At 45.1% G+C, this 14,646-nt stretch overlaps 1 protein-coding gene across 1 annotated transcript in view; it reads right to left on the minus strand.

Moving 5' to 3' along the window:
- Positions 1-14,646, minus strand: part of rapgef1b (Rap guanine nucleotide exchange factor (GEF) 1b) — a 76,852-nt gene that overhangs the window by 6,976 nt on the left and 55,230 nt on the right. Inside the window, 6 exon segments of the mRNA XM_036528193.1 lie at positions 823-925; positions 1,126-1,214; positions 2,974-3,066; positions 4,790-4,936; positions 9,058-9,219; positions 13,345-13,547. Of these exon segments, the coding sequence (XP_036384086.1) occupies positions 823-925; positions 1,126-1,214; positions 2,974-3,066; positions 4,790-4,936; positions 9,058-9,219; positions 13,345-13,547 (797 nt within the window).

Below are 14,646 nucleotides of genomic sequence, written 5' to 3' on the forward strand. Positions count from 1 at the left end.
TGCCCGAGTGGCATCTGCCACTGCAGGCAGCAGGCAGAAATCCAAACCAAAAAACCCTTTAACACAGAGTCATCGCTTTCCCCTGTCTTTGTTCATGGATGCGTGTGTGTGTTAATCTACCTTGTATACAGAGCTATACATCTTTCTCAGCCAAGAGCTCCAGAGAAGCTAGTTTTGACCTTGAGGAGCGTGAAGCAGCACTTCATGCATAATCACTTAGTCCCGTCTGTCAGACTGCACCAAACAGAAAAAAAAGAATTAAAACATGAGGGGAAGTGCAGTTGCGGAGGACTGCAGACAGAGGGCAGCAGTGGACCTGCAGAGGGAGACGGAGAGGAAGGAACAGTCTTGGGTGTAGCCTCCCGCAGCAACATGTTCCATTGTTTCGCGGGGTTACCAACGCAGGGGAACTCCCTCTAAGGAAACAGGGCATTCTGAGCATTCTGAGTAACTCCTCAGTAACGCCTGCTCATTTTGTTCCAGAAAAAGTTTCAGTTAACCATCTATGTGAGGCAAATGTTTTAACAAGAGTTGGCAAAGAACCTGAAACAAACACTATGTCACTGACACTAGAGAAACATGAGAAAATTTGTGTGAGTGCTGTTGATGTGATTTTCACATGCTGATGCAATTGCTGAGGCAACACAGCTAGCGAATTTAGCTGCGCCCCCTCACATGGCTGAATGCATCTTTGTGCTCTGAGTGACAAACCAAACCCCTCCCAGCAGAGCGACCATCAGAGGCTGCCTTTCACATGGAGCAGCCGTAGGTCATGCTGCATCTGGGCAAAGAGACAGGCAGTCTGGCGGCCCAGGAGCTCACCTCCTGCTTTAGTGTTATACGGGCCATGATCTCCTTGTGATCGATGAGCGATAGCTCATCCACCTCCTCTTCACTCTGCCCAGAATCGGAGGACTTCTGTCTCCTGCTGGACAAAGGAAAGGACATTATGTCAGTGCCGATCATTCACTCATTTTCAGTCAAGACAGTGTAAGGCACATGTTTCTCTGCTGTTTAGTTTCATTAGACTGAATTGTCTGTGGAGGGGTACAATGCATTATGCGCCATTATGTCTTTTTTTTTCCCCAAGACCCAAGACAGACTCAAGAACAGTAGTTATCTCACCTTTCCAAGTCTGACGTCTCCTTGCTATTGGACGAGGGGTTCTGAGGGGCTGGGTCTTGGATTGCATCGTCACTGCTAACCGTGACATCCTGGCAATAGAGAAAGGCACTGTAAAGATGGGGACTGGGCAGCCTGCACCCACAGTGCTGCCGGTGGATGGGTCAAGAGTGAGCAGGTGGGTTTTAGTGGGTCTGTGGGTTTAGGTCAGGCAGGAGGAAAAGGGAGAACAAAGACACAGTTTCACAACAAGAGACAGCAGGAAATCATTCACCTGGTCAGGCAGCCAGGAAAGCAAACAGGCAGTGGTAGTTCACAGGACATATTCCCCGAGAATGCACGACAGATGACGGTGGGGAGCAGAGCACAGTGGTCACATTCAGGCTGTTATTTGGGGGGGAAGTGAATGAGACATACCACACAAACCCGTTCACATTGCACAGGGCACCATAGGAGGAAAGGCACAGGATACACTGTACGTGGAGCCAGCTTGGAGCTTTATCGCTGCATATAGGAAATTAACTTCTCCAACACACAGCGGTCTGCTGAATAACCTTTATACACCTCTCTCCATCACAAGAGACTGCAAAGCCTAAAATCCATGGAATTCCAATGGTATTAGAGCTGGGGATTTCTTAGGAGGATCAGGATTAAAATATGAATATTAAACCTGGCGATTTCAGCCAACTGCCTTTAATAAATTGATAAAAAAAATTCAAATGGGATATGAAAAAGCCTCACCACAATGTTACAACTGTGCAGTCTTTGCAAGGCACCCATGCAACCTAATTTAAAGTGATACTGATGCCAGTGCTGTAGAGAACCAGGCATCATGCTCTTTACTACTTCTTTTTAACAGTATTCAGGAATCAGTGTCAGGTGCCTTCCTGTTCCTTACTGCACTCTGCTCAGTATTCTGTTCCTCTGAATCCTGTCACATTGTGCTTATCCTGTTACTCACACAGTACTCTGTTCCTCTGCTGATTTCTGACTACCCTGTTCCTCTATGAACCCAAGTGAATTCTGAGTATCCTGTTCCTCAGAGTATCCTGTACCTCTGCTGAGCTGAGTATCATGTTCCTCAAAGACTATTCCTTTCCTCTGCTGAGTTCTAAATATCCTGTTCCTAATGCAGTATTTTGCTCCTCTCCAAGTATTATGTTCCTTTATGAATGCTACTGAGGTCTGAGTATGCTGCTCCACAGAGTACCCCATTCGTTTGCTGAGTTCTGAACATCCTGCTCCTCAGAGTATCCTGTTCCTCTGCTGAGTTATGAGTATCCTGTTCCTTGCAGGCTATTCCTTTCCTCTGCTGAGCTCGTGGTATCCTGCTCCTAATAGAGTATTCTGTTCTTCTCTGTGTATCCTGTTCCCCTATAAACCCTACTGAGTTCTGAGTATCCCATATCTCACAACCCCCTGCACCAGGATACTGTTTCTACCTGTTCCTCACAGCTGAGTACTGAGTATCCTGTTCCTCACAGGCAGTGAGCCCACAGTTAAGTCAATGTCAGCGCAGTCTTAAAAAGACAGGCACTCTGTTAGTTGTAGCAACAGTATGATCATAATCAACAGTAGATCATAATATCATTTTCCTCTCCACTGAGGACCCTTGGTCTCCTCACCATGCTGCTCCTGGTGGTGTATCCAGCATGTGACGTTAGAGGGGAAGGAAACCCACAGATAACCCAAACATCCACGGCACAAGCACAGGGTAGCATGCCAAGTAGCGCAGAAGCACACAGAAGCCTCGCCCAGCCACAGCCCCCGATTGGTGTGCGCCGGCACGGCACGGCACGGCATGCTCCCGGCAGCCGCCGGTCCACTGTGGCACACGCCCCGCTTACTTACTCCGTGGGAGAGCAGCATCTCCCCGTTGGCCTGGCTGGATGAATACAGATTGACATACTCCCCCTCCCCGCCCTCCTCGTTAGCACTCTCGCTCTATGGAAAGAGAAGGGGGAAGAGCAGAGGGCATGACGGACGCGCGGGGGAAGCAGGAGCATGGCAGAGTCACACTTGCGTGCACTCCAGAGCTGCAGACCACTACAGGCTCCTCCAAGAGCTGGCGAGCAGCGGAAAGCCTGCCTGGCAGATGGCTGACTCTGGCTGACGCCTTGAAGGAAGAAGCTCTGCATCTTTAATGGCCTACAGCTCAGTAATGGTCACCAGGTGGTGATGGCCTACATACTGTACATGTTATACAGTGTGCGAGCGGCTCAGATTAAATCCTGCAAGATGTCAAAGCCTTGACCTGTGGTGAACAGTGAGAAATCCATCAGGGCCACAGTCCTCCAGATTTTAGCCAGCTAACATTTAAATCACATTTCCCTACCCTCCCCTTCCCCCCTACCCATGGCTGCCAGAGATTTGTGTTCCTGTTCAAACACCGTCTTAAATTACATAACTAAGACCTGAAATGGACGGACAACCAGGAAGTCATATAGCCTTCACTCCACTCTGGTTGCCCATTGGCCCGTCCTCGACCTGCAGAGTCCTTGGTGTCCACAGACTTCTGAACCAACATGAAATCACTTCCCAGTCTTGCTACACTAGTAGAAAATGACTTTCAGATTATAAAAAAATCTTACTCTTATTTTTTCCAAAGTTTTTTTTGACATCAGCAGAAGGCTTTGTCTTCACACAGCCTTAACTGAGAATCAGAAAATTCCATCAGAGTGGACAAAAAGGCAGGGGTTTCACCTGTACAGTTCTCCACTAGTGCAAATAAGGCTTAAGTGGCTCTTTAAAGAGTGCTAAAATACTTGCAAAAAAAGTGCAGCTCTTGAGGAATACTGAGCAGTTGCGCATAAAAATTCGAAGCACTGTACATTTTTAAGGACTCAAGAGAGCTGATAGGCACACCCAGGTTAAACGATTGGATATAAATGGTTCATTAATGTATACAAAAAACTCTTGCTGCTTCAAGTCTAGCATTCAAAAAAAAATTAGGTCAAATCATTAGCGCTTTGCGAAGCCCAGGTTTTCCCATCATTATTTAAGCATGCTTTTAAAACAATGAAAGCCTCTTAAACAATAAACTGTTTTCGAGGTCAACAGAGTAACCCCTTTGTCTTGAGGCAGGTTAATTACCATTTCTACGAGGCAGATTTTTTTGCATTTAATGTTTATATTCACATAAGTGACATATATTCAATTTCCAATATTCAATATTCATTTTATGCCATTTAGTATTTTTTATCATCTGTGTCCTGCTTCTGTGAACAGATCACAGAGGACAACTGACTTCTAACCTCCATTCATGTGAAAAAAGCACTGACACTGTCTAAAATTAGTTTTAAGATAGTGCCCTTTTCCTTGAAAAATGCTTAAAACATATGGCTTTAGTGGTTTCTATGCTTGCTGTTAATCCATTCTTAATATCATTCTTTAAAGTTATGCGCCATCTGGTCCTGGTTTAGCAGCTCAAAAGGGCACAGACACTGCCCAAAGAGAACTTTCAGCCAAACAGCACCTTTTATCTATGACCCAAGCCTGCCTTTTACTTTAGCAGAGCCCCCATCTGTCCTCATTATTTATGCAATATTAAAGCTGCCTTGGACCAGTGAATATACTAAATGACCTCATAATAGTAATATATTGACACCCCACCCCACCATTTTCAAAGAGTGTCCCCTATCTGTCACTGCACACAACTGGAGCTCACCACAGAGGGTTGAAGAGAGTCAGTGAGAGAAGATTCAGAAGGAAGGCAGACAGCAAAAGAGCCACCAGAGCTTTCCAGGGAACCGTTGGTCACGCCCCCGGGATCTGCTAACTGGCTGGCACTGGCTGGCACCACTAGGTCCGAGCTCTGCGATTGGTGGACAGTAGGAAAGTGGGAAGAGACAGATGAGAGAAAATGCGGAATGGGACCCTGGCTGTGAGACGAAAAGTCCTGTGAGTAGGACCTGAAAATAGTCTTGTACTGGAAGAGCAAGGGCAGGGGGGAGAGAGGTGAGAGGTAACGAGAGAGAAACAGAAAGAGAAACAGGAAGTGAAAAGGTCTGCAAAGGAAAGGCAGCATTAGACTGAAGGCACATTTGCAAGGTCAAGATCCACCGCTCTCTGTGGGACAGACTCCTTTTCATAGCTACAACAACCCGGGAATGAATGTTTTTAAGTCATCCATCCTCCACCACCACCACTAACGGTTCCGTACATGAAATCAACAGCATCATCACTGGCAAAACAGAGAGATGTTCTAACAGATGACTCTTTCCTGACCCCCTTTCAGTAACAACCCCTTCAACAATCAATCACAAAAAGCAGCATTACAACATGTCCTGCACACACTGCCATATTGGGCCTTGAGAAGTCAGGTGACATAGAGCACCCTCTGAGGGGGGTGACTGGGCAGTGGGCACAGGGCCACTTCGTCGGCAATGTTCTCCTGCTCTTCGCCACCCTCCCCAGGGACAGTCCTGAGCAGGCCACAGTGCTGGCGGCGGGTGGGGGGGGGGTCTGCAAAGTTACAGCTCACCGCTTCCTCACATGCTGAGAGGAATCCCTTACCAAAATAGCACCCCTCACCCCTGGCCCCTGTAAAAGCCAGAGACTCCTGCCTCGGGCTCCCTAGCCAAGTATGGCCATAAAAGCCAAACAGATCCTCTCAGCTCTGCTCACTGTTTCACTGGCAGCCCCCAAAGGTCCCTTCTCAACATGCAACAACTGAGACATCTATTCTGAAGGACAGATAATGTTTATCAACCAGGAAATCTCATATACACTAATTATATACATAAGCATTTTTTGTGTCTATTTATTACAATATTTTAAATCTCAATTGCACCTACACACATGCACATACCTGCACATGCACATGGGAACACACTTCTCGTAAGTAAGTAGAGAGAGATAAAACAAAGGAGGTAACCCATGTGGATCAATAGGGCTGTGTGTGTTAACGATGATTTCCTCTGCCCTTTTTTAAGACAATGCTGGCTCTCGTTGCCCCACAGGCATGTGCTGGAGGGACTGGTGGCCAGAGGCACAGGGTGTGTGATAGGACAGGAGGGCAGGCCTGTTTTATGGCGATGAGGTCATCGCGGTTACTAGATATGATCATTTCTGGCAGCAGAGCGTAAGGCACAGGTGACTTGTTGGGACAAGCCCTGCCACTCCCACCGTCTTGTGTGGAGCTGAGGATAAGGAAGCACAGATCACAGGAGGATACCACAAGACTCGCTCAGATTGCATAAGCACACTGTTGTGTGCAAGAAACGGAAATGCACCAGACATGGGTAAAAAAAAAAAAAAAAAAATTGCAAACAACATTTCTGCCTTAAATGAGGAATAGGTTCCTGCGAAGTCCCCACTGCCCCCAACTGACAAAACCCTTTCACAGCTCCCTCGAAATATCACGCCCTGAGGATTTAAAGAAAAATTCCACTCATATTCCGGGGGTAAGAGTCAAGCATGAAATGTGCTGGGAGAAAAAAAAAGAAAGAGAGAAGTGAGAAAATCTGTTTTGCATTAAATCCATATGGCCTGCATTCCATAGAATCCATGGAAGAGTGCGGATTAAGGCTTTCCATTCAGAGTGGCAGGTCAGTTATCTCTGTCCTCCCTACCCCAGGCTCTCTGGACTCCTCATAGGGACTGCTCCCCACATGCTTTCTTAGCCACAATTCAGGGTGTCTGCGTTTAAACAAACTAGAGGGTAATCTGTGCCATCACAAACCACAAATGTATTAGTGATCCGAGACCAAGCTTTCTGCTTTATGGGATGCTACGTCATGCTAGATGTGAGGCTAGTCACCTACAGTGGTACAATCGTGCAGGGACTGATCAGCTGCAGGAACCAGAAACGGGAACACCTATACTTCCATTCCAGAGGACAGCAGATGGGTCTGGACAACTCTGCAGTAGAGTTACACACTCCGCTTTAGAGTTTCAGAGCGGAACGCTGTGTCCCGAGTTTCCAAATATCTGCAACTGGTGCTCAGACAAATAAGCTGGGGCATGAGTTCCATTCAGAGCGTTGGTGTGTCTGTGGTAATGCCTTCTGCTGTGTGCTGCGTTGCTGGGCTTGGCTATTGTTGCGGACAAAGGGTTTGTCTGCAGCTCATTTCTCTGTAGTGCTTTCCTTTAGTAGCATTTGTGTTGACAAAACAAAAAAACGCCTGGCTGCCACTGTCCCTTTGGACATGACAGGCACGTAGTTAGCTTCTCGGGCCAAACCATCTTGAAGCCACTTGGCCTGAGCTTACTCTCCCAGGGTTCTTCAGAGAGAGAGAAAGGTTTTGACTGGGTCTCTCTGGTAGAACTGCGTCCAAGTGCTCTGGATAGAGCGGATAAACCTTCAGCTTGGACACTCTCACCCTTTTCTCTCCAGTGGAATGTTCTTCTACAGCCCCTAAATGTATAGCATTAACCAAATGACGTGTTCAAAAATGTGCATTGTTTGATATTATCGGGTTCTGCAGACCCCAGACAGTGAGCAGCAGTGATTCTCTGCCTCCTTACTGATCAAGGCCATGTGGGTAAGATTCTCATTAGACCGTGTGTAAACACTTGGAGGACCTGGCTTCTTTTCCGCCATGATGGCCACACTGTGCGGCCCTCCGAGCCCCTCTCTAAACAATCAAAAATCTAGGCCATAAGTTACATGGTTGAAGCATATGAAGTCTGACAGCCCACAACCCACAGGCAGTGGAAATGTATCCCCAGTAAAGCTGCATTCGAGAACTGCTGGTCCCTATGCTCAGGAACAACAGAGCTGTTGCGTGTGTTTTCATATTTCATGGTGGCGGAGTTTTCACAGGGTGCACAGAGGCATGCAGCAGTGGCATCACCTTATACCAGATGCAAAGAGAGTAAGGGGGACATCTTTGGCTGACCCACATGGAGTGTAAGCTTTTCCTTATTACGTCTTGCAGAAGGTATGAAAAACAACCCTTATTCGACATCGCAACGGGAGAGGGCCACACACCCATAGAGAGCCGCTCCCCAGAAAGCCAGGAGTGGAAAATAAGGGGAGGAGACTCGAGAAACCAAAACAGGATGTCCGAAACCCTGATTGGCTGTGAACGGACTGAGCTGTAGAATGAGCGAGCCACCATTGACTGAGGAGGGTGAGGTCAGACATAGGCAGGCTTAACACTTCGGTTGCCATGTCAATGGAGAGAGAGGGAAGGGAAGGGGGGTGAAGAGGGATGACATTCTTGAAAGATGCTGACACGAAGAGGGCAGACTTTTGAGAAATCCCTGAAACTCAAGGCGTGATAACACAAGTTCAGAACTGTTTTTCCACAAAGAGTGTTGAGTGCATGTCTACAGCAAGCTCTCTGAAATGTCCAACCTGTATACTTCAATTCTTCTGTGCCATTGGAAAAATGCTCCCTCAAATAAAAACATTATTTACAAGGGGTCTTACTTTGAAAGAAAGAGAGCCAGCTAAGGGGGAAGGCACTGACAGTTTAGCGAGTTCAGCACAGTATCATGAAAGCTGACAAACTCAGGACTTTTAGGGGACAAGCACAAACACAGATCTCTGGCTGCACACCACATCAACAACTGCACAAGACAACACCACAAAAATACTCCCATTTGTGAGTACAATCTCTAGTCCTTTATCTATCCTGCTTCAGTGACACAATGTTTAGTTCCCTTTCTTGCATGGCATTGGCTTAAGGCTAATAGGGCTTATCCCTCAGTGTTATGACGTACTTCTACAACTGTATGGACCTACATTCAGAAACTGGAAAAGAACAAACATGCAATGACTGACCCTGGTCAACCACCTTGAGGGCTACTTATTTATTTAGGAAAACTGGGATAAGGGAACTAGGAAACAGAGGAGAACTGAGGGTTAAACATTCAGAAACAGACATGACCCACGACCGTAACCACACAGGACCACAGGGAAGGAAGCAGACAGTGACCAACAGACCGAGGTGCGTGACCCACTGGGCCAGGGGGACCAGGACTCACCATGGGCGTGGCCAGGGAGGCGTGGCCGCTGAGGAAGGAATTAGAGATGGACAGGCTGAGGCTGAGTGCAGCGCTGGCCTCCTCCGCTGCCACCGCAGAGTGCTGGAGGTGGCAGGAGAGGGAGGAGGAGGAGGAGGAAGAAGGGGAAGCAGAGTGCGAGGCCTGCAAGAAGAGAAGAGAAAAGAGGAGGAAAGAGGAGGAGGGGAGAAAGAGAAAGAGGAGAGCAACAAAGATTTTGTTTAACTATGCAGTAGGCCCAAGCCAGAGTCACAAGGAGGTCTAAGCAAGTAAGTAGTAGGACCCAAAAGAAGAAAAAACAGAGGAGCAGCTAGGAGATGTTAATGATTTAGCAGATTCAGAGTTCCATTCACGAAACAGTGTACTGTGTTAACTCTCATCAGGTTGAAATTCTGTAAGACAAGAAAGTGCTTTCCTCAAACCCTCAGCATGACGCTAATAATAAGGGAATCTGTCCCAGCCATGCAAAACAAGCTCTCTTTATTTACGATGGCAAGTCACTGTAGGTTAGGGTTGGGAACTGAAACTCAGTTCCAAATTATAACCGAATCCAAAATGCCAAGTACCGGGTGCCCGTAAAAAAAAAATTGAATTTCAGTTTCAGTCTTATCGGTTCCTAAATGCGACAACCCTTTATTAATGCAAACAAAGGCTACATATCTGGAAGGATGTACTTAGCTATCTGCCAGGACTTGTCTACGTGACTACATCACGCATCAACACAACAGCGTGTCCATTTGTTTAACCCTTTCGCGTATACGATCATACCGGTGTGATTAGCTGTTTAGTGTGTATACTAAAACCGGTGTGATTAGAACACTACATCGGAAAAATTCTAATTTTAGCTTTAAGGAAAAAGCGATTTAACAAATAATAACAAAAATATAGCAAATGCTAACTGAAAACTATGAGAAGCTTAATAACGCTGATGAAAACATAACAAACCATGTAACATAGCATGTGCGCTACACAGCATAAAAATAAGTTATGTGCGAAAGGGTTAAATACGAACTAGCATACATGGCTAATGTCACAACAGTGTGAAAGATGGACCGCAGTAAACGGTCAAAAGTGTGGCTTCACTTTAGAAAAGAAAACGACAACAAGGCAAAGTGCAATGCATGTGGGAAGCTACTTAGCTGCAAGTCAGGTTGCACATCAAATCTGACTAAACATTTAAGGCAGCACGGCAGCGATCTGGAAGACTGGACAGTGTTGCGAAAAGAATAAGCTGAATCGGAATTGATAAAATTCAAACGATACCCAACCCTAAGTATACATTTGCTTGTTTTGACGGTTAAAATGACCTCTGGACGAGACGTTTATTTGTTGATAGTGGGGATAGTGTGTGATGTACTTGACTAGTAAAATATATAGGACAAATAAAGATGCATGTGTTTGTCACCAGAACACTAAAATAGTCTCTCTAAAACAACTAGCAGTTAGTTTAATTAACTGCTCTAGACTGATTTTTTTAATGCACATGTCTGTGGATCATACATTTTTACTGTATGTATTAAATAAAATAAAGTATTAAATAAAGATATTTTTGTTATTTAAACATTTGACCTCTTTTTTTTTACCATGTTGGAATCGAAAAGACTCGGAATCGATAAGCAGAATAGGAATCTGAATTGGAATCAATAAAATTCAAACAATACCCAACCCTACTGCAGGTTGGGAACAAATGCAATTTCAGAAAACGCAGTGATTTTGCCCCACATTTTTTCAATTTTCATATGTTATTATAGGTGTTCTAGCAGTGTGTTGTGTTTGGAATTTTACTTTAAAGCATATGCTTTTGTGCAGCAGACATACACTAAATATATACTGAATTGAATCTAAATAGCAAGGTTAGCTGTGCTTTACTCTTTCCAAATTTTGAGTGATTTCTGATTGACTGGAAAATGAAAGAATTTCTAAGTTTGTTATTCATTTATGTGAAATCTGCTACAAAGCACAGAACGATGTCAACCACTAGAACTGTTTGGAAGTGATTTCCTCACTGCTGTACCAGAAGCAAAGAAGTTGGTGCAACTGCAATGTTGCGCTATCTGACTGTGTTATTGCCAAAACCCTCAGAAGTCCTACTTGGCCATTCAGCGCTGCACTAGTGAGGTGCAAATCAGTGGGGAAGGCAAGCTGGATGCACTCTGTGTCACACTAAACCATGCAGCGACATGCACAACGACAACATTAGGTGCGCACCTCAATGCAGCATATTAAACATATTTAAATAAACACAGCGAAAGAATGCTCAAAGAAAATCATGTCACTAACAGGTGATCTCTGCACACCCTGTTTGCACACCAAGAACAAGTCACTCTAAGATTAACTAGATTTACTGAAAATCACCTTCATACTGTGGCATTAGCCAGACTGTAATTTAGCTCACTGTGCCTAAAGGCCTCGAATGGGCAGTCCTCCAAATGGCCGTTGAGGGTCACGTGATCTCAACAGTCATGTGACAGGGTGGCCACATGGAAGCATCATCACCAGTTTCCGGTTGCATGTGTGATGGTGTGGTATCACTACATTGCATACAACGTAGGGTATGACCACATTTTTTTCACTGGTATACTGTCTGATGTGGACTGAGTAGAGTCCTTATGTGGAACTTTCACACAGATGCCAATCAGGATGGCTCTCTGAGGCGAACAGACCACTCACGCATCTCACATCAGCCCACTATGGACCTCCCGAATCTTCCTGAATATCTGCAACCAACCAGGAGACTTGCACTCCAAACAAATGGTTTAAAACGCCACCTGTTCTTACTGCATTTTAGAAACAAAGTGCCTTGTCCTTTATTTAGTAGGTGAATTATAAGATACTCACAAAGTGAACAACCTTTTGCTAAGTTAATATGAGTTTTTCTGTGAATGTCTTTGAACTCATGGTTAAATGAAGAGAAAACAAACAGGGAAGGTCTTTATTTTATTTTTTGTTTCTTGACCTCCTGCCCCTAGAGATTGCAGCTATTAAACTTCGTAAGGACGTGACAGCTGCAAACAGCAAATATGGTTTTTTTTTTTTTTTCATATTTTGAGCAGATTAATTTACTTCTCTAAAGCATGTAAGACCTTAAAGCCTGTAAGTCCTTTTATGGGCTTATGGCTTCGGGTTCTGAGATGCGATACACAAGCCGTGTTCTTCAAAAACACCACTGGATTAAGCCTCATCAAATGAAGAACTGAAAAAAAAAAAACATACTGACAAAGATTACAGTGGGAAATAAATAAATGTTGAAACCCTCTCAACCCCCGCAAGTAAGGCCTGGTTCTAAAGAGAGCACTGCTGATATCAGAGGCTGACAAGGAAACTCGTGTTTGTTAAGAAGGCATAAAGTAACAAATAAATTCTTTGCTGTTAACATCAATTCATTTTCAGGCAGGGGTAAATTAACAATATTGTACTATAGAACTACCCAGAACACACTTGCCCATTGAATGCATATAATAAGTGTGTGTGCGTAAGATTACTCACACACCACTACGGTTGGGATCAGTAATGTTACAATATACATTTTACAATATTTGTGTTTACCAAAACAACCCCATAAAATTTTCAGACCGGGCAACTCACCAGGCCTACACATAAGCCTCTAAAGTTACAAAATGTGAAGAAAATGACATTGTAACAAAAGAAGGCATCAAAATAAGGAGCGAAGTTTTACCTAAGGCTTAGCCACACTGCCACATCATGTGCTGCAAGACAAACACTGTAAACATGAAGAGTCATTTCCATAAAGGCTCCTGTGTGTTGGGTATGCGAATGTAAACATGCGTACAGTTAAAAATGATAGAGCATTTACATGGACACCCACACCCTGCTCAATAGATTAACACACACAAACAACTGTGGTGGAGGGCAGAGAGGGCTGGCCTTCTCTTTCTGATGGGCTAAAGCAGCATTTGGTTATAAGATGAGACACGCGTAGCCTGTTCCCCCCTCCCCTGCTCTCTCTCTTTCTGTAATCTACTGATTGCATGTAAATGAGCTGCCTGAGTCTGATAATAGCCCGATGGAGCTCTGATAAATGTTCCCATATCTGTAAATACCTGAGACGTTTCATTCTGGCTGTACCTGTTTGTTACTGAGTGTGATGCAAAGAGTTTTTCCATATAGCAACTGGGACCTTTAAGAACTGGCAGGTTGAGGACTCTGAATGTCAGCGGGAGCCTGTGTGTCATGCCATCTGGCTCAGCACAGCTACCTGCGGTTCCATGCATGCCTTGGCAGGGCGGGGAGGGACTCTGGGTCACTCACCAGCTGTCTCTGTTTGGGTGGCAGGGCGGGGGGTGGTAGAGGTTCGTGCACGGAGTCAGTGCTGCTGAAGGAGTCATTGAAGCCATAGACCTCCTGGAAGCGCTTGTTGCGCTGCTCGTAGATGCTCTCACTCTGCGGCGTCTGGTAGAAGACTGATGGCTGCGGCTCTGAGTAGTCCTCAACAAACTGCATGTACTGCAGGACTGCAGACAACATGACAGTCAGTATAGGCTGTCAGACACAACAGTCAGTGCAGGCTCTGAGACACACAGCACAGCACAGTCAACGCAAGTCACAGAAGTCACCACAGTCAGAACAGCTCTTGAGAGCACATCATAGTCTACACAGATTCTCAAAATACTGAAAATATGGAAATGCACTTCAAAAAACCACACACAACAGTAAACACACACTCTTTGAAGAACAACATGACACAGTATAAGGGTCAACAACAATTATTCACAGCTGACTCAGTCTCTAAAATGAAATAAACAACACAATATTGAGACACAACACACAGTGAAGTCAGCACAATGTCTTCAGGAAAGACTGGACAGTCTGCACTGTCTCTGCATAAGCAACATAGCATAAGACCACAGTCTTTCTGAGACTCTGAGAAAATAATTATGTCAGCACAGGCACTCCACAATACAAATGGCCACACAGTCCAGACTCTCAGAAACACAATGATATGTTGACACTGTTTCTCAAGAACAGCAGAAAGACAGCTTGGCCTCAGCTGCTGAAGACCCTACTGATGAAGACACTTCCAGACCCTTATTAGCACAAATCCACTTTGCAGACACTGAGAAATCTTATGTATGGTTTGCAGCTTTTCACAGATAGCTTTCCTCACATTATTTTTTTTAAAATTATGACTGAATGAATGACACCAAGCAGGCAATTATTAGATTAAAAAAGTCTATTTGCTGTCTCCCTGGTAGCCTGTGTGATAGGAGGGTATGCCCGATCCTTTCACAGTGTGTCATAAGAGCGTTTTTACCCTCTCAGACAGTAAAGCCAGCTTTAGGCCAACTGACATTAATCTGTATAACCTTCAATCTTGCCAATGACATTGAATTCAGAGGACTGTTGGGAGAAAAGTGAAAACGGAGGAGAGCAAAAGACAGCAGATAACTATCTGCGCTTGAATGCATTTTGAACACTTCAGGACTAGTAGGTGAGGTCTCCTGCAGTCGGTCCTGCAGAAGACATGTGCCGGGTGGCTCCAGGCAAGCCACATCTGCACTCTTCCCTCCGCACTGCATTTTGTTAGAGGCAGTAAGTTTGACAGCACGTTAC

The sequence above is a fragment of the Megalops cyprinoides genome, chromosome 5, assembly GCF_013368585.1.
Source record: "Megalops cyprinoides isolate fMegCyp1 chromosome 5, fMegCyp1.pri, whole genome shotgun sequence".
Classification (NCBI taxonomy): Eukaryota; Metazoa; Chordata; class Actinopteri; order Elopiformes; family Megalopidae; genus Megalops; species Megalops cyprinoides.